The sequence below is a fragment of the Coptis chinensis genome, chromosome 6 (genome assembly GCF_015680905.1).
Source record: "Coptis chinensis isolate HL-2020 chromosome 6, ASM1568090v1, whole genome shotgun sequence".
Taxonomy (NCBI): domain Eukaryota; kingdom Viridiplantae; phylum Streptophyta; class Magnoliopsida; order Ranunculales; family Ranunculaceae; genus Coptis; species Coptis chinensis.
In genome coordinates this window covers 20,424,397-20,449,983 of record NC_141461.1, presented here as the reverse complement: position 1 = coordinate 20,449,983, position 25,587 = coordinate 20,424,397, and the positions used below count along the sequence as shown (strand labels likewise).

Below are 25,587 nucleotides of genomic sequence, written 5' to 3'. Positions count from 1 at the left end.
TAGGTTAGAGCAGACGATGAAATTGGGCTTCGCAGCATCAAATAACGAGGCGGAATATGAAGCTGTGATCGCGGGCATGAGAATGGCAGTAGACCTGGGCGTGAAGGAACTCACTGTATACTCCGACTCCAATTTGGTGGTATGCCAGGCGAATGGAGGGTTCGCGGCTAGATGTCTTAGAATGGCAAGGTATTTGGGAGTCCTGCGGGCTTGGGCCTCGAAGTTCGACCAAATCCGATTCATCCATCTGAACGTGGGGAGAACCGCCACGCCGATGCTCTGGCCTACGTGGCCGCCGCCATTCCAGGGTTTGAAGAAAGGACAATCGAGATAAGGAAATTGAGCAGACCGAGTACCGAGGAAAGATTAGAGGTAATGATCACGGCGGAGGGAGATGATGGATGGATGGGACCTTCCAAGCAGTTCTTGGAAGGGGTTGATGTGACCGACCCTAGAGAAAGGCGGAGATTGGAGCAAAGCGCCCCGAGATACAATAATCGATTCGAGGAGAATTATATCGAAGGAACTTTAACGGGCCTTTGTTGAAATGTTTGGGGCCGAAGCTGGCTTAAGAGGTGCTCAGTGAGCTGCACGAAGGAGACTGCGGGAGCCATTCAGTGGGCCGGACAACGGTACACAGGTTGTTAACACAAGGTTACTTTTGGCCGCACATGAAAAGAGACGCTGTGGAATTCGCCAGAAAGTGTGAGAAATGTCAAAGATTCTCTCAACTGATATGGGCCCCAGCAGAGCCGTTGCACTGTGTATCTAGCCCATGGCCATTTGCAATGTGGGCCCTCGACATAGTGGGGCCGCTGCCAACGGCCACCAGAGGTAAGAGGAGGTTTCTGTTGGTCGCGACGGACTACTTTACAAAGTGGATCGAGGCCGTGCCTCTGCAATTGGTAAAGGAGGTCCAAGTAATCAAGTTCTTGTGGGAGAATATTATTTGCCGTTTCGGGTTGCCGTATGCTATCATTGTAGATAATGGAATGCAGTTCACGGGATCAAGAGTTAAGAGCTTTCTGCAGGCTTATCATGTGAAGCAGGGATTCTTGGCCCCGTACAACCCCGAGGGCAATGGGCAGGCGGAATCCTCCAACAAGACCATACTAAACAATCTCAAGAGAAAACTGGAGAGCAAGAAGGGGTCCTGGGCCGACGAGCTCAATCATGTACTATGGGCATATCGGACAACTCCGCGGACCACTACAATGGAGACCCCTTTTTTGTTAGCATATGGTGTGGAGGCCGTGATACCAACAGAACTGGTGGCAGCGACCACTAGAACCTTAGCCGTCGAGGATGGATCAAACTGGGGCATCATGGCCAGAGATATGAATCTAGCTGAAGAAAGAAGAGACACCGCCACGATCGGACTAGAAGAGTACCATCGCGAGCCTCAGCGGCGATAACAAGAAGGTGAAGCTAAGGAGCTTTAAGGTGGGAGACAAGGTACTTCGGCGGGTGACCCCCAACACCAAGAAAGTGAGCGAGGGAAAGCTGGGTCCAACATGGGAGGGGCCTTATGTGGTGGTTGAGGTGGGAGGATCGGGCACCTACAGGTTGCGGACCTTGGAAGGGAAAACGGTTGAAAAACCGTGGAATGTAAGGCTGCTAAAAAAATTTCATGAGTAAATGTAATGGGAGTGGCTGTAAACTGCATGAGCTAGTTGTACATATATAAAACCTTAGCACTTTTGAGATGAGTAATGTCGCATGAATTTTTACTGCCTTCAGAGTAAAGGGAATGGGAGGGGGGAGCCTTCCGAGGACGAGAGGTCTAAAACTTCGGTCCGGGCAAAAAGAGTTGTCCACGGCCGGTCGCGAGGATCTCGGGCGAGAGGAGTCGCCCCGGACAAGATATGAGATGCCGGCAAGAGGAAGCGAAGAGGCTTCCTCTCGCCGCGGACAAGGGGTCCGACATGTGTAAAGAGGAAGGGCGGGGCCCCGACCTTAACATGGGGCAGATGGAGCGAGTGCTCCCGACCAAACAGGCAAAGACGATGATAGAGGTTCACTATTGCTAAAGTCACGCAGGTATCGGGTACCGACAAGAGCACTTGGAATTCACAAAGACAAAATATAAGATAAATACCACAATCAGTTATCCTCAACCAGAGGAGTAAAAATGAAACGAAATGTATCGGAAGTACTACAAATTGCAACAAAAGAAGCCTGGCCAGGGCACAAAACAGGCCATTTCAAGCAAAACACACTTAAGTATTTTCATGGATCATTGACTCGGCGGCTTCCTCGATGACGGCATCCGCAGCAGCGTCTATCACCCCGGCCACTAAGACAGCGGCCTCATCGACCACGGGAGCAGATGCCGGAGGTGGTACAGCAACCTCGGAAGGGGGGGCAGCGGCCGGGGCTTTAGGAATAAGCCGTCCTTCTTTGATAAGCCGCTCATGCTCCTCCTTGATCTTCTTGGCCACTCTCTTGTCTGCCTGGGCACGGAAGTGATCCTGGAGCTCGTCCATGTCGGTGTTGTGCTGCTTATGGAGGGCCGTCATTTCAGCCTGGTGCTTCTCAGAGAGGGAGGCCAGAGCGGTGGTATGCTGAGCTAGGAGGGTTTCCCGCTGATTACTCAGGTGGTCATTAACCTTATCCATGTAAGCGAGGTGGGGCCTCGGCGAAGATCTTCGCCTTCCCCGTGCGGTCTAAGCTTCTCTAAGTCCGCGGCCGCGTTCTTTTGCTCCAGGCGGGCAACGTCACCATCCAACTGGTCGATCCTGGCCCTTGCACCAAAAAGGCCTCGGATCATATAAGAGATGTCCAAGCTCATCTGAAAAGAAGTAATCTGTAGTTAGAGTATTCATAGGGAGGAAGGGAAAGACACCCAGTATGAAGGAGAGAGTACCTTCTCCTAACCAGTGTAAAAGGAGGTCCGGTGAGAGTCAAACGTTCCCCCGTCAGCATATGCTATGTCTCTAGGAAGATGAGGCCCGTAGGAAGATGAGGCCCGTCAGCGAATCGCGGATGTTGAGAGTAGCGGTTTGAACCTTGAAGGTGGGGCAGAAAGTAGGAATGGGCTCAGTGCCCCCTCTTTCGGAGCGGGGGGCCACCTCCTTCCCAGGCCGCTGCTCGGCACGAGAGGGAGCAGCAGGGTGGTCGGTGGACTGATGGGCGGGGTCCTCTTCAGACGCAGAAGTCCGCGGACGTTTAGACGCCGGGGGAGGAGAGGATTGAGCCGCAGTTGTAGGGACAACAACGGAGACCTCCTCATCATCTGAGTCGCTGTCGAAGAGCTTACGCTTGTGGGCGCCCATGTCGGGATGGGGAGAAGTTGTGGAGAGCGAATGAGGAGAAGAGTATTGGTCTTCCCAAGTGGTCAAGGACCGGTAAGGGTGAGGGTCAACGGAATGAGGTGGAGAAGCGGAGGATGAAGGTGGGGGACAGCAGACTGGTCTGTGGCGGGGGGAAGCTTTCTTGGGGTGGCGCTTCTTCTTGGGAGGGGGTGTATCCCGAGGCTTTCTCTCTTTGGGCGGTGGGGGGCGATAAAAAGGGAAACAATATTTTCCAATAAGCTTCAGTTGAGGATCGGAAAGGAGGGGAGTGGCAGTGACAGGATCAATCCCTAGTACCGCGGATTGTGCCTGTCCCAGGTTGCGAATCTTCCAAAAGGTGGTGGAAAAGAAATTATCGTAGGGCTGCGACTTCGAGTTCGGACGCCAACCTGTAAAAGAAAACGGTCAAGTCAGAAGGGGGAACAAAAGACCTACACCGAGGGAATTAGTAGAGAGGCCGACTCACCGCTGGGGAGAAAAGCCAGGTGATTAAGGTTCAAGTCGGGAGGAAGATCCACGGAGAGGAAGTTCCCAGAGATGTAAAGAGGGTAATGGTGCCACAACTTGTCCGAGGAGGTGACGCGGAGTATAAAGTGCTACTTTCTAGGTCGAACGCAGAAAGAGTGGTATCCCACGCTGACATCCTTGGTGCTCTTTTTTATGTAAAAATGAGTAGTCATGTCGCGGACTGTTATTTTGGGGACTTCGGACCGGTTGTAGTGGTTCGCAACATACATAACCCTCCAGAAATTGCCGATGCCTTGGCAAGGAGGGATGTTGAAGTGATTGCACACCTCGATGTCAAGACGGGTGAGGGGCAAACGGAGGCCGGCTACAATCTGCCCTACCGTGGCAACTAGACAGCCCGGCTTGTAGGGAACCAAGTGGGGGTAGTAGGTAAAGGCAGGGACATGCTCTAAGATGACGTCGGGGTATGCCGTAGCCCCTTTATGCCTTCGAGATTAGGTCTGCGGAGGGCGGGCGGAGGAAGGGCGGGGGGTGCCCAGAGGTGGAAGGAGCCCCGATCTGGTCGGGGGGGGAGGTGACACCATGGGACGGGGAGGAGGATGAGGTGTCGGATCTGGAAGCCGACATCGAGGTCAGGGAAGAAGTCACACAGTCAAGACAGGTTGGAGAGAGGAGAAACCGAACAGTCTCAAACTCAAGAGAGAAACACGCAATATAGCAATAAATGGATTAAAGAGGAAAAGGGACCAACCTGAGGGAAGGGGGGAGCAGCAGGAACAAAACCCTCAGCAAAAGAAAACAGGAAGGACAACCGCGCGCGTGACCGGAGTAGTTAACCAGGGGGAAGAGCAGAGAGAGAGGGAGAGCAACTGGGAAGAAAATGAAAGACTGAATGGAGGAGAGAAAGAATCGAGCGGGCTTTTTATAAGAGGAAGGGGCAAAAGAGTAATTGGAGGGGGCTGAAATCGAGGAGACACTAAAAGGGATCAGTCAGGGTGTGACGCGTGGATGCGCTAGAAACGAGGGGGCACAAGTTATAATTGCGATGGGACTCGTGAGTCCAGCGATGAAAAAGAATCTTTGGGGACCGCGGATGGAAACGTGACGTTGTGGACTCTCGACTCCCCGATCACCAAATGGTCGCGGAGTCGAGAGGGGGCATCTGTAGTGGTAGTATGGGGGCCCGAAGTATCAAAGGGAGGATGCGCCCGAGTCGACGAAAGGTATCGAGCCGCGGCGTACTGGATCAGTGCTAAGTCACATGGTCGCAGTACGGAAACCCTACACGCGGAGAGAAGGAGACCGCGAGATGGAGGGACAGGTGGAGGGCCTGGATGGAGTAAGAAACCGGTATAAAGAGAAAGAGGAAGAGAGGAAAGAGGGAGGAGAGAAAACAGAAGAAGAGGGGGAGAGCGGCCATCAGAGAAGAGAGGGAGAATAGTGTTTTAAGATTTAGTAAATAGTGACAGTAACAAGGTGTGGGTTGTAACACATCCTCTCCACATAAATAGGTCTCACTTATTTGCATTTCCGTTAGTGACGTCTAGTTTGTTGTTGAACACCAGACTTCAATTTCATTACCGTTTGAAATTGGTATATGACCACGTGGTTTGGAAATTGGTGGCTTTAAACAGTTTCAACCTTTAACCATTGCTTAGTATATGAAGTATGAACACAATCGAAGTAATGGACTTTGTGTATTGATGGTGATAACATTTTCATGTAATTGGTCAATCCATCCAACAAATTCGTAACTTCTAGCTAGCAAGTTGTTTTTAAGGCTATTATATCAATTGTGTTTTCGCTGGTGTCATGCAATATCGCAATGGTAAGCTTTTATCATAGTTGGAGATTTCGGAATTTTCGGAATTCCGACAAATCTAAAAACCGAAATTCACAATATTTCAACCTATATTATATTCGGAATTTCAACAAATTTTGAAATTATCAATATTTCGACTCTATATTATTTTTTCCGATTTTTTGAAAAACCAAAATATTAGACGGAATTATATGTGTGTTTTTTTTTTCTTGCGCCACTTCAAATGGTGCCATTTGTGTTTTTCAATTTAACTACATTTCATCTTGAGTAGACCGCACTCCACATTCCTCAAAACCACTCTCTATATAGAGAGTATTATCCAGATGAAAAGTAAAATTGACATTTCCCACTCCACTTTTGTGAGGATACAGGGCCATTGGACTCAATCTAAGACAAAACTACAAAAAATGCGGTTTTTACACCCCACTTAATGGGATCCGCACCCCTTTGACAAAAAGGTAGAAGAATAATAGTTATTCTAAATATGTCATAGCTTAAACACCCGTGTAAAAAGAGTTACGACAACCAAGTGCCGCGAGAACCAAATTATCACAATACATTTGTACTGCAAGAACCATATTCTCACAATAACTCTCTGCCGCGAGAACCACACTTTTACAGTAACTCGACTCCGTGAGAAATTTTAAGATTTTTGTTATTGTTTTGTATACCCATAACCCATAGTAGCCATATAACAAGAGAAACTTTGCAGTTTGTGTATTTAAATTTTAGGGGAGTATTGTAGAATTGATAGTTAATGGAGGGGTGTGGTTACTAGGAAATTTTTAATAAGGGGTATCAATCCCGTGGTGTGTAAATACCACTGCCCAAACCGCAAAAGACAATTGGGAGTGATATATATCTTTACCACACAAAAAAATGAAATGGAAATAGGGACGACGTCTGTTGCCTGGGCCAGACGGAAAGTATAATTCTTTTGGGCCATCATCTGAAATGAAGAGCCCATTTGAAGGCGATGAGTCCCAAGCCTGCCATAAGGGCACATTGAAGGTTTTTTTCTAAAAAAAAATCCATAATGACTTGCAATAAGCAAATTAGTAACGAATCAAAGTCCCGGAGAAGGCAGGTCCAAATTTGTAAGAGTGCAGAAGAAGTAACATATATTGTATAAAAAAGTGATAGTTTTAGGGACACTAATCTTTAAGTAGAGCTTGGTACAAAAGCATCATCTGATCGAAGAACTTTGAAACTCATCATCAGCTCTCTATCTCTAGAGAGTGAGAGAGATTTATGCTTGGTGAATGAGGCAGAAAAGAAACTCCTATGTCCTAAATTGTTAGAGCAAGTCCAGTGGAGAGCTACTAAAAGGTGCCAGATAGGCCCTTTAGCTTGCCCAACCAAATTAGACAATTCAAAATAAAAATAAAAAAACTATTCCAAACACATTTTTTAGCAGTTATTAAGTTCAGGAGACGGACGACAAAGACTATGTCGCCCGTCTGTTAAGTTGTAACAAATGACATAAACTTTGTCGTCTGTATAGTCCAGACTATTCCAACGGTTAGAAACAACTAGTTTTTATTAAATTGCATATTTATACACAACTACTTCACACAACTCTCCACCATTTGCTCACAATTCTCATAAAATTTTTATTTACTCTAACTACAACAATCACTACTTCAACTACAACGATGGATCCAAATGAACAAACAACCACATCAAAAGGAAAGAAACCTACTACAACAAGGTCTACAAATTTCTCAATTCAAGAAGATGAGGCTTTTTGTAAGAAGTGGATATATGTTAATGAAGATCCAATTGTTAGTGCGGGGCAACGAGTCACACACTATTGTGAGAGAATATATGAGAAATATTGAGAGAGAGAGTTGGCGAAAATAACAAGAGAACCAAAGATTCGGTGTATACTCGATTTGGACACATTTAACGAACTAACAACTGGTGGGTGGGAATTATCTCCACTTTGGAGAGGACCTCTAAAAGTGGCACAATGATCTAAGATCGGTTGGCCGATGCATAATCAACATATTTGTTAGCTCATAACTCATATTTTCAATTTGAGCATTGTTGGGTCTTCATCAAGGATAGTCCAAAATGGAATAAAGAATTGGAGAGCCGGTCCACCACTACAACGAGGAGTTGAGCCAACATCATTCTCGATGTAGATGACGAAGTTGTTCCTTCTACACCCACAACGTTGTCAGCAACTCTTGGTGGTGTTCCAATTGATCCATTTCCTACACAAGTTGGGAATGGAAGTGGTGGTAGAGGTGGAAGTGCAAGTGCAAGTGCAAGTGGAACAAAAAAAAAATGACCATCGAGAACAAGGGGTGAGAAAGAAAGGTTGAAGAAAGGAAGAAAGAATTACAAGATAATGGAGAAGTATTTGGCACAAATGACGAATATAATGCCGCTGCCAATAGGGTGAAGTTGATAGAGCTCAAGAAGTGGAGAGAAGACAACAAAATATTTGCACAAGATACTTCGACTCTTGAGCTGGAAGTTGTAGAATACTTAAAGATGATGAAAATGGAGATAATTCGCCAAAGGATAAAGAGAGTGGAGTGTTTGGAACTTCAAATGGTGCTTCTAGTGGGGGTGGTGCTTCTACTACTTAGATTAATTTTAATGTTGTTAGTTCTTTCATTTCCATTGTTGTTATTAGTTAATTTCCAATATTATAATTTCAATTTTAAGAGTTAATGTAATTTTAATTTGAATTGTCTTGAAATAACATGAAATCAAACATAGATAATACTTAAACTATAAAACAAGCATAGATAATACTCACTAATAACATAGATAATTAAATCTCATACTGTATGTGCTACCATATCTGCATCCCCTATAACAACCATCGTTGGGTACCATTATCACTACACTAGATTTGCTTAATAACGACACCTTGTTAGGACTGTGTTGACCGTCCTTAATTTAGGACTGAAAGAAACGTCCTATATGGCCTAAGCCCGTCGTATATTGGTCCAAAGATAAAGTAAAAGACGAGATTTAGTGTAGTGCATCCACGACGGTACTGGTAATGCTGGAATTTTCAAGAACTCGTCGCGGAGAAGTTTTTATTCTCGCACTCATTATACCCAATTAGAAACTCTAGTGGAAACAGAAGAGATAAAAAAAGGGTGACTTCTAAGTTCTAACAAGCCATGAGTTTTGTCAACAAATCATGAGTTTAAAATTGTAAGCTCTATTCCCCCCCCCCCCGCCCAAACCATAATATTTAGTCAATGCTTTAAAGCTTCAAGTTTGAGTTTTTTCGTCTGATATTTGTTTGTTAAACTGAATGGTAAATTTCTTTTGCCAGAGTTCACTCAAATCAAATTTTCTTCTCCAAATCGAGGTAAATTTCTTCCCTTTTTTCATTCTTATTGTTTTATTATTATTATGGATTCAATGGGGTTTACTGAACCGTCAAAAAGTTAAAAAAAAAAAAAAGAAAACCAAAATTAATAACTTACCAAAAAATAGAACCGTCAACGTACTTTCCGAAACAATTAAAAATGGAAGTTCCCTTCGCACCCTCACTTCCTAGTTCATCTTACAGTCTTCGCTTTAATTGGGGTTGATTGACTCGTGCTTAAACTAGTTCAAAAAGGGATTTTTATTTCAGTTCGATTCGTACTACAAGCTAGGTTTTTATTGAGGTCCCATCGAAAAGTAAGTTTTTTTAAGTGTATTTCTACTTTGTTATTCTCTTTAATTGTTTGTATATAAATATATTTGTTGATGCATATCTTTTTGCCGTGGGAAATTTTGTATACTGGTAAATTCATTCTATTCTACGTATTGTTTTTATTGTTGTGTGGATTTTTTTTTGCATTTTTATATATTGGAAAAAAGAAAGAGTTACTGATGGTTTGTTTCCTCGTGACATGGATGTTCACTATTGTTCGATATATAGAGTAGTTATGAATAGGCTTTAAGCCTTTAATCTTTTATACTAATATATATCTTCTTTTTCTTATATGATATTAGTCATCTTAGTTAATTTGTTTGTGAAAATACCCTGTTATGTCTTGATTCTTCTATTGAGTGAATTTTTTAAAAGATACTGCAATATAGTGGATGTGGTAGTTGAAGATGGGGGGTGAACCGTTGGGTTTCAGGAAAGAAACAGGAACACTGTAGTGATGTAGCATAGGGTTTCTGGGTTGAAAGTGTTGTATGTGAGTTTGTAGTGGTGCCCTAGGCTTAGGTCTTGTACCTTGGAAGTTCTATTCTTTCTCAGGCTCTAGCTTCTTCCCTATGATGTGCTTTGTTACCTGGTTACTTAAATGGAAGTCCTTAAGTTGTAGGCTTATTTGATGTTGTGCTCAGTTTTCTTTTATTGCTAGTGTGACAAGGATGCTCACTGTAGTAGCTCATCATGCTTCTTAGACAGTCGGATTTTTTTTATTTGGTCAAAGCCTTCTTCTTGTGTAACTGTTGTTGTCATTAAATTTATTGACTTACTGAATATTTGCAACTATTTGTATATTATCAAGGTGTTTGCTTAGTCTAATTGTTGATTCTTGAAGTTTTTATGTTATCAAGTTTGTAGATCAGACACTTCGATATCTAATGAAGCTTCACTTAAGTTGTGATATTAGATCAGGGTATTATGGGATTATATGACAATCGGGTGCTCATTCTGGGATTAAGAAGATCAGGTGCTATCTTTATGGGTTGATGCATCTGAAAACAAACTAGTTTTTTACTTTATCCCATTGAATAGCTAAAGAGCCTTGCCAAGGAATGGGGGGGGGGGGGGGGATTTAAAAACAGTTTTATGACAAGTAACAAGATTTCTCAAGCTCTTAATTAATGTTCTTTTGTTTGGGGTCGGGGAAGTAAAAAAAGAATCTATTTCCAATGAATAAGTGTTATCTATTCCATGCTTTTTATATCATCTTCATTGATCAAGTCAATCATTTTTGTTTTACATAATATGGGTTTGGAGTTATTGTATGCTGATTTTGTGTTCAATTGGGTTCTATTTCATTGACAATTGGAACTATTTATTTGTTTCTTGTATTTTCGTGCTTGTGCTTTTTGAACAAGGACTTGACTTTGGTTCAAGAAAATCAGGTGCTTCTATATCACTTGGTACTAGAACTCTCTTGTATGTTGCTTTACATTCGAATGACGACGGCACTTACCCAACTGAAGAGCATCGCGAGGAAGTGGTAAGAATGTTAATAAGTGGTTTATTTTTTCAGTCAAAATAGTATCTTCTAACTAGTATACAAGTTGTTATCTATTTAATAGGAAATCGTGTGTGAATGATTCAATAGTCTAGTGTCTTTAATCATCTAATTCATGGTTATCCTTCCCTATAAAATTTCATTTTATAGCATTTAAGTTCATGAAGACTTTTAGATCTATATATGTGTCTTCTATCCCCAGCTTAAAGATTAGATATTACACAAGGCATGCATGAATGTTGGTCTAATTATTTTAACATTTGCTACAATTCGTTGATCTTTAAACTATACTAATATGTATAATGCATCTTTTCGTTGCTACAATTCTAATTAGTGGTTTATGTTGTTTAGCAGCTTGTTTCGTTGATATTAGTTGTCTTCCTTAGGTGATAAAATATTATGCATGTTATAGGATAAAGGCACATAGCTGAATTGACCAACCCCTTCCAGTTTATAGCTCTTAATTTTTTCATCGTTTTCCAATTCTTCAAAGTCAACTAGAAAAGATGGTACTTCAAAGATCGTATTACGAATTGATGATGATCACGATATACATGTAGTATATAGCTCAGATTGGTTATTATTCAAATTTCATCGTTTAACTTGACACAAAATCCATAATTAAAAGATTGCTTGTGACTTCGAATGAACCTTTCAGCCCTTTCTCGATGGAGGAAAGAAATGATGCTTATGTCCTCCATATATGTATATGTTTAACATTTTACTGGTTTCACCTAACATCTCCAGATCACTGTGCTTTATCCAAAAGTTATTGTGCTCAAGACCAAGAAGATTTAGTGGTGGGGATTCATTAATACTTGAAGACGATTACGATGGTTCAAATGTTATTAAAGCACCCAAGTCAGGTATAATGACACCCAAGTCCAAGAGAACTAGTGTTATTGCTGTTAAATGTGGTATGACTGCACTTTGGGATAAATGGGGTGCTCGAATTCCCATTACGGTTCTTTGGGTCGACGATAATATCGTTACCCAGACTAAAACTCTTGATAAATAAGTCACCACTGCGTTACAGGTAGATTGTTTACTTTCTTGTTTCTTGTTACTTGTTATGTTAGATTGTTTACTTACGTTTATGGTTATGGTGTTTGTTAGATTGGTTGCGGACAGAAGAAGGAGAAGCATTTGACCAAGCCTGAAGTTGGGCATTTTAGATCTCAAAGTGTTCCTATGAAGAGGAAACTTAGAGAGTTTCCAGTCACTAAGGATGCACTTCTTCCTGTTGGTACGCCTATTACTGTTTGCCATTTTGTTCCTGGTCAATATGTTGATGTTACATGAATTTCAAAAGGGAAAGGTTTTCAGGTAAACAAACAGTTTCTTTCTATTCAACTTAGGTAAACATGTATGCTAAATACATATAGTAAAGAAATTAAAAACAATAAATATCTCTGGCATTATCTTTTGGCTTCGAGTACTTGATGGTCCTGCAAGATGAGCAAAACGTTAGTAGGGCCAAGTGCATACCATATTAGTGATGACCCTTGCCCCTCTGTCACTCAATTCAGATTTGAACACAGAAACAGAATATTATTCTCAAGCAAGAAAGGGCAGAGATAGTAGATTGTATGCTCTTAATTTGTAGGAATTTTTCTCCTTAGGGACCCCCATACAGTCCTCCTATTATGAAATATAAGGATCACCTCTGAATAAGAAGTTATCTCCATTGCGTCTAGTGTGATCTGGGTTCAAATTAGAGCCAAGGCTTCTATTTTCGAAGGGAGTATGCTTGAAAGGACAACTGATCGGAAACCCTTACAGGCCCTTCTAAAGTCTAAACTGAATAACTGATAAGGAAGTGATGATTTAGATACAAACCAGTTGTAGAGCTGGCTTGAGCAGTTCCAAGAATAATTAAGTAAACAATTGAATAAGGCATTTGCCATTAACCATGTGGAGTAGTTACCTTCTTGTCCACTCCGCCTATCAGATTACTACTTCTGATGTGTTCCATTTCTGCCACAGGTTCCTTGGGTCGTGGGCAGATACACTCCCAGGGGTCTTATAAATTAGTTGGATATGAATTTCCATTGTGTCTCGTACTGCCACCTCGCATAAACTCCCACCATATAAACCAGATATACAAAAAACTAGGAACTTCCCTGAAGTTTTCACTCTGGCAACTATATCATCTTGCTATGGAAGCTTTAGTAATCGTGTTTCTGTATGTAACATTGGATGACCTGTGGCCGTGAGGGGCTTGTAGTTATGCTTTGGTTATTGAAACACCCTGCCTCTTGTCTTGGTTTGCTTAAAATATCTAGGAGATTTATGTATATAAAGTGACACTCATTTCTTTTCTTTGTGGAGGACACTGTATAATAAATTTTCCAGTAGTGTGGCGTGAAGCGATCCTCTCATATTAATTGTCTTACTTTTACTACTTGTTGTTTACTTCTCATTATTCGCTACCGCCCGTGAGGTTTCAGGTTTGGCTTGCATAGATGCTGAGTTGTTGATCCATGTGTTCTAATTAAGTAAGACAATTTAATCTAATCTTCCCCTGTCATATAATTAAGTCTAAGTGATACAACGGAAAATATGATTTTGTTTCTTGTTTCATTTCATTTGGGGGTCTCACCTGTTAACATCCTATTGTGGTGTCATGTAGGTTGCCTAATAGAAATGATGTGGGATAATGCTTCTTCTGCTTAATAAGAAGAATGGGAGGGCGGAGATTTGGATGAGGCATTACCACTCTACATTGCTGCCCAAGGTAAGGATCGGATTTGTGGATTGAATCCATTTGTTTGACACTAGTACACATTCTTGTTTGCCTCTACTTGGGCTGCTCGTTCGGTCTCTAGAAGACTCTCAAGGTTGCTTGTTCTACTTTCTAAACGTCATGAAAGGCTAGGCGACTCACCAAAACAAATGAAAGGTGATGAAGATCGGAATTTTGAAGTAATACACTTTGCTTTTCATTGTGAGGGTTCTTCATCTCGCGTCATTTTTGTTTTGCAGGCATATTTAAGGCTTCATTACCTTCATCAATTTTTCCCAGTTCACTCTTTTTTTTCTCTCGAAGGCGAAGGTGAGGTGATGATACTTGACATGACATTAATTACCATGGGACATCTCCAAGCATATCATCTATTGTGCATTGGGGAATTAATTATTTATCTCTTGGGTATTTGTTAATTTCTTTCAAAATTTCTGTTTTAGGATTTTGCAAGAGGATTCCAAACTTTGGGGTTTGTTTGCAGACTACAAGGTACGAAATTTCTCCTTATTCAAGTTAATCTTGTTGTTGCTGAGCTTGATATACACAAAAGGAAGCATTTTAGTTTGATTTTTTTGCAATCCTTTGATCCCCCATGTTATTAGATATCCCCTCAAGTTAATTTTGCTGATGTTTAGAGTTTATGTAGATAATAATATGATTACATCTACTATGTGTGTGCAGGAGTGCAGAGACCACAAGAAATCATCAACACTCATTTTCTTACAAAATATAGCATACTATTGTGTACATTGTTAAAAAACTCGATGTTGGATTATAAAGCTCAAAAAACTTGTAAACTTAGAAAATATCAGTGTATTTATTTATCATTTTTTTTATGCAATATTTTAGTATGTTACCATTTTATGTCGTTCAAATGGTAATCATTTGTGAATTTAGTTGAGTATTCAGGAAAAACTAGATTCTAGGGGAATTATTTCAATAAAATAACTACAAAAAAGGGAGGATAAAAAATGTCCAGAATTGATTTTCACAAATTGCAAATGCGATGGAAAAGAATGTCTTAAAAGTTAAAACTAAAAGATGACACAATTTGCGACGCAATTTAGGGTCTCAAGTTTGAAAATTGGCTAGCAAAAGTAAAAAGCGATTTATGACGGTTTTCAGAGTCGCAAATTAGACAACGGCAATAATAGTCTTTATCCCGTCGTATTTCTAATTCACGTTAAGACATTCATCACCGTTGTTAATATTAACGACAGAGCGATTTGTGAGACAACATATTCCGTCATAAATCCCAATTTAGGACGGATTTAACCGTCGTTTTCGGCCATTTCTGGTGTAGTGTATAACCCACCCACTGTACTACTATGTACGCTGCCCACTATTATGGGATGTCTGCATTGGCTAGAATTATAGCATGCCTGCGCTACCCATTATCATGGCATGTCAATGCTGCCCACTAATAGGGCATGCCAGAGCTGCCCACAAGTATGACACCATAAGCTAGATATAGTAGCTAGGTTCAGATTTAAAAAAAATATATTTGTCAAAATATGCTTCCATATTAAGATTTTACATAATTACGAAATATTTTCTAGCAATTAAGGAAATAATATTCTCAATATTATCATATAAATACACCATTCCTTTTAAACAAAGAACTACGTTCATTGAGAGACTTGATTCTAGAAAGCGATTTGGATACGTAGGCAGCCATTGATGGTACAGTCTCAACAATTCTACATACAACAATCTCCCTAACAAATTGTTAGTGTGTTTGAGTGAGTTCTTACCCAAACATAATTGGCGCCACCTGTGTCTTACCAACGGACCTTCTTCCATGTTATTTCATCCAAGATTCGGTAATGGCGAAAACAACAAGCTAGATCTCAAGTGAGCAAGAATGCAAGAACACAACAATAAGAAGAAAATGACATACCTAATCCTAAAGTTCCAATTAATCAAGCCGTGATGGATCAACTAGCCACCCAGATCTGCAAGCTCAACCTTCACATCTCCAAGTGCCACGACAGAACAGATCTAGGCGTACACGACAACATGCTCCAACATCTCATCCTCAAGATCTAGTTGCTACTGATAAAAGTAAAAACTAATGTTTTACCTACTCTTAACTAATTATGCTAAGAATAAGTAAAACTAAAAAGGATTTATTCTAGATCAAAGTTTTCTACTCTCGATTATCTTGCGATATGTAGTGGCGGAGCCAGAAAATTAAGTGAGGGTGAGCCACTACAACTAGGCATACATTTTTTTTTAAACTAATATTTCAAGCCCAATCACAAAATTCATTATTTCTTTTAACTAATATTTCAACTACCATCTTCAGTTTCTTGGTGACTTCGTTTTGAGGAGGATCTTATTTCAGCATTACTAACATCTTATGAGTTCAGCATTGGTTGAGTTAGCAATGACTTTTCTTTGATCAAATACTTTAACATAGTTGTTTAAACAATACTTAAGTAGCAATTAATCAATGCAATCTATTACTTTAAATTTCAAGAGAAATAAACATCAAGTTTAAACCTACAAAATACCAAAAAAAAAAAACAATAGTTTAGATTTTTTTTTTTAAAAACTTACCACGGCGTCCTCAAGAGTGAGAGATTAAGTCACCAAAAGAGAGAGTGCGTGAAGAAGAGAGTGAGAGACCGAGTCACCAAAAGAGAGAGTATGTGAATAGTTTTTGGTTTTTATTTATTTATTTTTTATTTTAAATAAGAGAGAGAGTGTGCAGTGTGAGGTTAATATTTGGGGTTTCTACTTTTAATTTATTATTTTTGGGAGAGACAAAGAGTACATAAGTCGTAAGGGGTCAGTGGGTTTTTGGGCTGGGTTTGATTTGCTTTTTTTTTTTTTTCCTTTCCTATTTGCTTGGGTTTTGGCTATGAGGGAATAATAAATGACTGGACAAATAGTATTTTTTTTGGGTGGAAACTGGAAAGTGAGGGTGGCCCCCTGGCTCCGCCACTGGCGATATGGTGGAATAAAGAATTCGTTCCACTCCTAGTTTCATAGACGTAAAAGTTTCACTAATTTAACAATTCTATAATATCAACGAGAGTAATAAATAAATTATACTAATATGGTGAAATAACTAATTAAATTGTTCTAAACTATACTATGACAATTTGATTATAAGATGTGAATGAGAAGAGAGATATTAGAGGGATTTGATTCCACCTTTATTTATTCTTGATATGCTAGCATAGATTTGTTGTAATCCTAATCTTTATGTTTTCACATGAAGGTTGGGTCTTTTTAATCTATAATTATTCATGTCAATCTCTACCAACTAATAATTAACATGAGAGACAATTTAAACCCATTCTCATGGTGAATTAACTACCTTCTAGAGTGGAATATATTGCTACAACTTGTTCTACACTAACACATCAAGTCTTCATCAAAGCTTCACCTCTAATGGAGGTTTAGCTAAGATTCATTAGATTATCATTAATAGAAGAATAAGAAGAAGACATCATAATAACAATAACTTGGCTTTATTAATCTAATGGAAGAGAGTCTAAGAATGAAAAACTAAGTACTGAATAATTAACTACGTAAAAACTAATTGAAGGGTTAGTTTTCTAGAGTTTAGCCTTACTCCTCTTTATATAAGAGAGGACTAGGTTTACAATTTCGTGCATGGGCTTTGGAGCTATGTTTTGGGGCCTTAAATCAAGCTCAAAACCTAATTACTTAAATCTAAAAAGGGTTTCTTTGTTGGAAATTACTGCAACAATTTTTTTGTCCACTTTTACTCTGATTGTATCATTTCCTATACCATTAGAACGATCTTTCCGAGGCTGGTCGTTTTGACATATAATAGGCCCAATTCCAAGGTCTGAGTCCAAAGATACAGCCTGCGGAAGTTCTGTTGACTTTTATTCTATATTTCTGCTCGCGTTGACTTTGACTTTTCAGCTTTGACCGGGCTTTAAAAAGGTTTTTTCTCCTTGAATCTTGGCCTTTAGTCATATAACTTCTTAGCAACCAACTTTTGCTTCTTTCTCTTGCAAAAGTGACATATTTTTTCACATATTTGACTCTAAGACCTGAAATACACAAAAGCACGTAAACAGTACTAACTCTTATTTATTATACACATAATCGGTTTAAATGTAATATTATTAAAACCACCCCTAAACAACATTTTGCTTGTCCTCAAGCAAATATGATAAATTAAAATAAGTGACCAAAAAAGGAGTTCTAACTAATCTCGTTTCGCCGAGTGCGATTGCATTTACCATATGCAATAAGGCCTTAAACCACTAGGAATTCCCTAGTGGATGAGTTATAGCCTCGTGAGAGTTTTCCAGAGAAGGTACTCACAAACTTCATCTATACTACAACGACTAAGAAATAAAAATTATTGTTTTCTAATTTATTCTCAGATATCTATACATCTCACTAGCAATGAATACAGAATAATCAATTCGAAATCTAAGCTAATACGTGCATAATAATTAATCATCTACGGATAAATACATATATAATGAACTATGCTATGAAATGCAATAATAGGTCCATTTATGAAATTTTGGAATAGCGTCCTTAAGTAGGTCCTCACATATATGTCAAGACAAAAACACTCTGATTTTTCCACTCAAGTTTCGCTCACTCTAGTGCACAGTGTAACACACTTTACCTTACAATCTTAATGACATACAAGGAAGCCGAAGTCGATCAAACACATCTACCACTTACTATCACACTAACCTATTCCTAATTAAGCTAGAAGTCTTTATTAGGTGTTATGGGGATTAGGTGATAGTTTAATAATGAAGGAAATGGATATTCAAAAAGGACAAGTTTGAGATAATAGTCTTCAAAATATGTAACTAGAGAAAACCTTGTTTTACTTTGCTTCTACACTTTGTTTCCATCCTTAGCCATTTTTTCCTTTTTCTTTTGGCTTTTGACTCCTTTGATTATGTTTTTGGAGTTCTATCTTTTTATTTGATTTTTTTTTTTTTTTTTTTTTTTTATGGAAACTTTATTTTCTTTTCTTATTTGAAGCAACTAACAAATTTTTGGTGATCCACATGTATTTCTTTTTTCTTTTCTTTATTTTATCTTTATTCTCAGACTCATTCAAAAATGGGTAGGCTGATTTTATTTTTATTTTGTTTTGTAAAAGGGTAAATGATTTTGGTTTATGAAAAGGCTAAAAAAGGGCTCAGATGGGTGACTAGCGAAAAATAATTTCACATGAGTTTGAATTTCTGGCTATATCAATCCAAAAAAGGCCTAAATTCTCGCTTAAGGATATGGTATAGTGATCAAGCAAGTGGGCGTGTGATTTATCTATTCGAATTTACTTTTCCTTGTGTCATTTTTCAAATATTATTTCACTCATATAAGACTTTAGGCTATATTCTCACAAGATTTATAGAATAAGTACTCTAGCCTAGATTTCAGAAACTTACTGCCAATACAAACATATATAGATGCTCATGCAATATATTTATGAAAAGATGCAATGATTATTACCTACATATTAACCTAAATTTCTAAAAACTATTTTAATTTAAGAGCTAATGTGAAACTTGTAGATTAATATCATCATGGAGAAAGAAACAATACCAATATTCCTAAGTGCATAGTATAAATATTTATTATTTATATTTTATATTTTTACTAACAATATATATAATATATATATATATATATATATATATATATATATATATATATATATATATATATATATATATATATATATGGCCCTTAAAATGTATATATATTTTACTAGGGGTGATAATTTGGCCCTCAGGCCCTCAACCCGGCCCTCAAAAATGTGCGTCAAAACCCTCAAAAGTTGGCCCTCACATATTTGAGGGGCGGGGCTTCCAACCCTCATGCTTGTTAGGGTGGGGCTAGGGTCTAGGGTTCGGAGCATAGGCCCGCCCCAAGATTTGGCCCTACCAAGCCCTCACTTGGCCCTCACTATTTTTTTTCCGATAAGATATATTTTATTTTTTTACATTATATATGTACGGTACCACAATTATCCCTGTTTTAACTAAATATTTTCACTACAAATGATGTTTAATAATGGTAGTTTACCACATATCATATGGGGTATTTTGTAATTTGAGTAAAAGAGGTCAAATGTAAAAAGAAAAGTGAACTATGATTATTTTGTGTAAACCCAAAATAGGGGTGATAATTTATGTATTATACTATATATTTGTGTAAACCCTAAAAGAAAACCACATTTTCTTGTTATTTTATATTATATTTATATATTATACTATAATTATCTAAATTGTATAAAAAAATCATTAAATTAGTTTTCAATAGGAGATAAATTATAACATAATATAACATATGCGCTTTTGTAATTGATTTAATGATATGTATATAAGTCATATATAAAACCAAATCTAATCTAACAACATAGTTAAGTATGAAAAATATAGATGTTTTAAGAATATCATCTCTTCCACCATCTCTATCTATTTTTTTTTTCTTCTAAAGACATAAGAATTAGTTTTGTATACTTATATATATATCATTAAGTCAATTAAAAAAAAAAAAAAAAAAAAAAAAAAAAAAAAATAGTAAACTAGTGAAGTATAATTAGACCCGGCCCTCATTTGGCCCTAAAAAATGAGGGTCGAGGGGCGGGTTAAGGGCTTGAGTTTTCATGCTTGACCCTACTCGACCCGGCCCTCAACATCAAATAGGGGCGGGCTGACCCGGCCCTCAATCATGAGGGCTTTTATGGTTTTTGAGGGCTGGCTAGCCCATTCGCCCGCCCTTTATCACCTATATATATATATATATATATATATATATATATATATATATATATATATATATATATATATATATATATATATATATATATATCCTAATAGGTGCCTTAAATTACGCGTGTTTCTATGACACCAAATAAAAACATGCTTTGTCCTCAAAGTATAGAAATAAAAGGATAGAAAATACCATGGAAATGCGTGAAAATTTAAGAATACCTGTAAAACAAATTTAGAACATACTGAATAACAAAATTTAAATTGCTTGGAATGTAAGCAGACACTAACAAACAAAGAAAGTAAAACTTACCTCATATCCCTCAATGAAGCGTTTTCCTCCTCTTCTATGAAGAAGTGAGGCTCCTTTGCATCCTACCACGCCATGACAATTTGCCAGGCCTTACGCCATTTATCATCTACCTTTGGTAACCTGTTAAGTGCCACTTGGTCGGATAGGGTGTAAGGGGCAACCCAATTAGGTTGTAGCCTCCACCCCGGCCAAGTCATTGCACGGAATGAGCGTATAATGTAATTGGTGGGTCTCACAATGTCAACCCCAACACAATCTGTGAAACGGGTACATAACTTAGGAAAAAAACATAGCATTATGCGGCAAACCAAGATAGGCATAAGAAGGTACTTATGCCTCATACAATGGGCTCGTGCTAAATTGGACACTAAGAGCATCTTTAGCAATGATATCAACCTAGCACCAAGAATTTGGTGTTTTTTCAACTTCAGGAGAACTACATGTTGATGAAAACACCAAACCAAACAATATTTGGTTCCAGGTTTGGTGCTGTATCAAATCACTTATCGCGGTTTTGGCAACACTGCGTGGGCTTGGGCTGCTAAATGGGCTTCTATTGCGCGGTTTTGGCAAAACCGCGTGGGCTTGGGCTTCCATGGGCGCGGTTTTGCCAAAACCGCATGCGTTTTTTTCTGAAAATTAGAACTGTGGTGCATAGAACTTGAAAAATTATGAGTTGTGCATAGAAGTTAAGAAATTAACAATTGTGCAATTGAAGAAATTAAGAATTGTAATTCAAAATCGAAAAAATTAAAGAAATTAAAACCTATGATTATGATTATGCGGTCAAAATCTATGATTATGATATAATCATATAATATCCAAAATAATCCAAAACCTATCATATTACATCAAATTTATTGAGCTCTCTTCTTACGCCCCTTACCACTCGATCCCTCTCCCTCTCTATTTGGACGTTAAATTTGCTCCTCTAAGTTCCTAATCGAGATCGATGATCTTCTCAATGCGCGACGGAGGTTAACTACTTCAGCCTGAAGTTCCTCATATCCCTGATATTGCTGCGTGTACACTTGCTGTATATCCTCATACGCTTTCGAAGTCGTCATCACGCATGACTGGGGATTGGCGATATGTCTGAGAATATGCCTCCTCTCTTTCTTGGCTATAATGATACAGGGCAGTCCTCATCCCATCAAACATAAGAACCTGGTTCTCATATCTTTCCCGGACCTCAGCTTGAAAATCCAAGAAAATACAGTGTAAGTACATATTATATATATAATGAAGAAGATAAATAAAACAATTAAACTCACCATGGTATACTGATCAATCTGCAGCTCTAACTCAGAGAAACGAGCATGAGGCACCTCAGGAATGGAAATATAAGTAGGCTTCCCATCAGGTCCACACACGGCAAACATCTGAGGAATACTGGCAGACACAGGAGCTGGCTGATATGCATTCAGAGGTTGTGGGTTGTAAACAGGCTGTGGCGGATGAGGAATATGTAGCTCACGCGTCTCATCCCTTCCAGGCCCACAAACTTCGAAGTTGCTAGCCCGACCAACGAGGGGAGGCAACAATGGACCCATGGAGACACGGTTCCACCATCTATAATCTTGATCGTGATGCGCTTTCAACAACAAAGAAGATGCATCTTGCCAAGGACCACCCATCGGCATGAACTTCATGAACTTGAATTTTACCCACGACTTTGCATCACTAACATCTGGCATGGGAGCACATGGAACTCCATAAGCGTCTAGTCATCTACCTCCAACATCTGCCGCCCACAATACCAAACGGCGAGTCACATCGCGACAAAAATAACTCTCGTGGCGTGACAACACATAAGCATCGCATCAATTTGGATCGTCAAAGGCGATAGACAAACACCAAGGTCTCCACTCGATAGATGACAATGATCTAATATCAATCGAGCACGAGCCATACGGATATTATTCTTAATCGCCCTGCATTACGAGTCAAGTGAGGATACGACCAACTAGCAAATCTAGGGCTTAGTATCGGCAATCATGTCTATGTTAGGACAAAGACATCGAAAGTACTCGTAAAACCAAATCTCTAAAAGTCCCGCGGAGTGAGTCCACAAATCGAGGACTTCTACTTCGAATGTCTTTGAAGCTTTATCTAATGCCGATATCAATATGGCATATACTGAGCTACCCAGGTCATAATCTCTCATAGTATGCAAATCAGATACATAAACATAATATCCCAGTCGTACCGTAGAATGACCATTGGGAAACAAAACATGCCCAATAAAAAATATAAAAAAAGCCTTAACATACTGATCAGCACCCTCACTACCCGGTAGAACAGTCAAAGCTAACTCCGCTCGTGTATCAGGATGCAAGAGGAGTTCCATATATGCAATCTTAATATGAGATAGCTTAACCCCAGAAGAATCATAAGCATCTGCACCCAAACGAGGGAAACTCATAAGCATACTATCCATATTCTCATAATTTGTATGAAAAGGTATCGGTTGGCCTATACCGATACTCAACCCAGAAATCATAGTGAAGTCTAGTGGTGTGAACCCTAACTCCGCACAAGGAAAATGAAATGTATGAGCTCTACTCCACCATCTTTCTACTAAAGCTATGACCACTGCCCAATCAGCCTTCTCATAATCCGTATCAATCAAAATACCCAAAGGTGTATAAAAAATACTATCTCTAATATGTACAAACTCATCCAAACTCCTAATAACCTTCCACCACTCTCTAACACCAAGTAAAGCCGATCTAACTCGGTAGTCAACAACATGCTGATATTATAAAAAAAAAATAATGGGTATAAGATAAATAATTAATTGGTCTAACTCAACTAATTAATATTCAAAATATTTAATCAAAACTAATTAATTACCTGAGTATTATCCACTGCACTCGACACGTGTTTTGTATCACGTGTAGAAGACACAACTTCCATATCAAGTGCTTCTCCAGGTGCAAATTGCCAATCAAAGTCGTTCATCTGATACTCCAGTACATAGGGATGTCTATCAGCCGGCGCGACATCCTCGGGTTCTTCTTCCCCACTGTCTTCTCCCCCACCGTATTCTACTTCCTCATCGCCAATGTCGTCTGTGTACTGCCAATCATCACTGTTGAAAGGTTCAAAAGGATCCATATCAAATTTTAAGAGTTTAGGTAGGTTTTTTTTTTTTTTTTAACTAAAGAGAGGATTTTATAATTGTGAGAAGAGGTGAAAGTGACTGAACCGCGCGGCTTTGGAGCTGTATATATAGAAGTAGCACGCGGCTTTGAGAACACCGCGCGGTTTTGCCAAAACCGCGTGGGCTTGGGCCTGTCAGTTGGGCTTTAGTGGTGCGGTTTTGGCAAAACCCCGTGGCCTATATGGTGCGGTTTTGGCAAAACCGCGTAGTTGTTTGGTGTTTTTTTGATGTTGCTCTTAAAGTTGCTTGGTGTTTTTTTGGTTGCTTTGCTAAAGATGCTCTAAGGTTTGGGGAAGGTCATAGAGCATACGTCCCTCAGCTAAAACAAGGAAAACGTCACAAGTGGTGTCATTTGCAGAAGAAAAACGCCATTCTCTTAAGATATTTAGCATGATAAAGAACATAACAATGCCCATGTTAAGGGACAAGCTACCAAGGGCTACGTTATATTGCCCTTGGTCCTCTACACGAAAAATCCCTGCCCCATAGGTCTCATGCAAAAACTCATAGTTGTAGATATACATATTATCAACCAAATAGCCCAATGAGTTTTGGATTTCAGTAGGCATAGAAATTCCAATAGCAAAGGCCAATAAGAACTTGGTTAAGTCCATTGTTTCATCACCAATGGTGACAGAGAACACTTGTGCCCCATCCAGTCGATAAAAGAACTTACAATGATCATAGAAGTAAGCTGTAAGTGCAAGAGAATATAGTTTATCATAACATAACATTAGAGGCTACCATCCTTCTTGTATAATCAAGTCGCGGAACCAAGACCCATAGGTGTCACTCTCGAACTAATCTTTGAAGTACTACTCCGGTATGATTCGAGGTGATTTCATAGCAACCAAACACACTCTTGAACTCCCAGAAGTATCCTCAGATCACCCTAGAGGAAAAAAAAAATCAAAACTGGAGGTCTTGTTAAGGTAAGGGCGCGGGCAAGCTTAGAATTGCCTTTGGAAGGGCGTAGGCGTGCTCAACTTTGACACTGCGTTCCAGGTTGTTGGGTGCGAATGCGCTCGAGTGTTGTTTGTGTTATGAAGTTTAGAGGTGAAAGTGAAGCTTAGAGCTAATCATGTATTTATAGAGGACTAGTTTCTTAATCTAAGTTCCACAACCTGCCCAAATTGTTAAGGCAGAATGATGGAAAAAGAAAATTTCTAAATCCAAAAAATAGAAACAGATAAAGTGCAAACTCCAAAATCAAACCAATAGTTTTAGGCTGGAAATAAAAACAGCAATCATCCAATTTCTAACTCTTGAGGTTGTACAACCCAAGAGTAGCTCATTATTGCTATACCACATTAGCAACATGCTCACATAACCCATATTCTCACAACCTTGCAATTTTAACTTCCAAAAACAAGTGGATATGGAAAAATACAATGCTAAACAAATAATACCACCCCCAAACAAGTTGGGAAGGTGGGATTCATGAAAAATAGAAAGCATTCTCAGACAAAAATTAAATTAACTCGACATTCAAATAGCAACCAAATATAGAATTCAATATTAACTACTAACTAACAACTCAAAATAAAAATTATTCTACTAAAAATAGGGAAATTTCCTAATAACAATAATCTAAACAACAACTAGCCACGAGATGAGGATGGGCCAGAGCCATCCGTCCTACGTCTACGACGCTCATGCCTGTCAGAGTCAGCGGAAGAAGAAGCCTCATGAGGTGGCAATCGTCGTAGAACTTCTATTTGAAAGGTGCATTGTAGCTCCATAAAAGCATCCATGGCTTCCTAACTCTCCGTATTGCTCTAGACGAGAGTCTCCATGTTCTGCTGGATGTCCTGGTGACTATCACTAAGCAATTCAATATTCTGCTGCAGCTTCAC

The 25,587-nt window shown here is 39.3% G+C and overlaps 1 protein-coding gene and 1 long non-coding RNA gene across 6 annotated transcripts; one reads left to right on the top strand and one right to left on the bottom strand.

Moving 5' to 3' along the window:
- The first annotated feature begins 8,642 nt into the window (after positions 1 to 8,642).
- On the top strand, positions 8,643 to 14,374 carry LOC147492023 (uncharacterized). 5 transcript variants are annotated; one of them, XR_015199632.1, is made up of 10 exons: positions 8,643 to 8,705; positions 8,888 to 8,923; positions 10,651 to 10,748; positions 11,514 to 11,802; positions 11,883 to 12,092; positions 13,210 to 13,264; positions 13,399 to 13,668; positions 13,752 to 13,821; positions 13,953 to 14,001; positions 14,194 to 14,374. It is a non-coding gene; the product is annotated as an uncharacterized LOC147492023 (long non-coding RNA). The 5 variants fall into 5 exon arrangements; XR_015199630.1 differs by lacking the exons at positions 8,643 to 8,705; positions 8,888 to 8,923 and adding an exon at positions 8,932 to 9,240; XR_015199631.1 differs by lacking the exons at positions 8,643 to 8,705; positions 8,888 to 8,923 and adding an exon at positions 8,932 to 9,240 and having other exon boundaries at positions 10,643 to 10,748.
- A 6,090-nt stretch (positions 14,375 to 20,464) lies between these two features.
- Positions 20,465 to 23,886, bottom strand: LOC147492022 (uncharacterized). The gene is made up of 4 exons (XM_086567378.1): positions 23,422 to 23,886; positions 23,047 to 23,320; positions 22,839 to 22,965; positions 20,465 to 20,474 (listed from the first exon to the last, which is right to left on the bottom strand). Exons 1-4 carry the CDS (start codon positions 23,683 to 23,685, stop codon positions 20,465 to 20,467), a joined length of 675 nt encoding a protein of 224 aa, XP_086423504.1. The 5' UTR covers positions 23,686 to 23,886.
- Between the last annotated feature and the right edge of the window lie 1,701 nt (positions 23,887 to 25,587).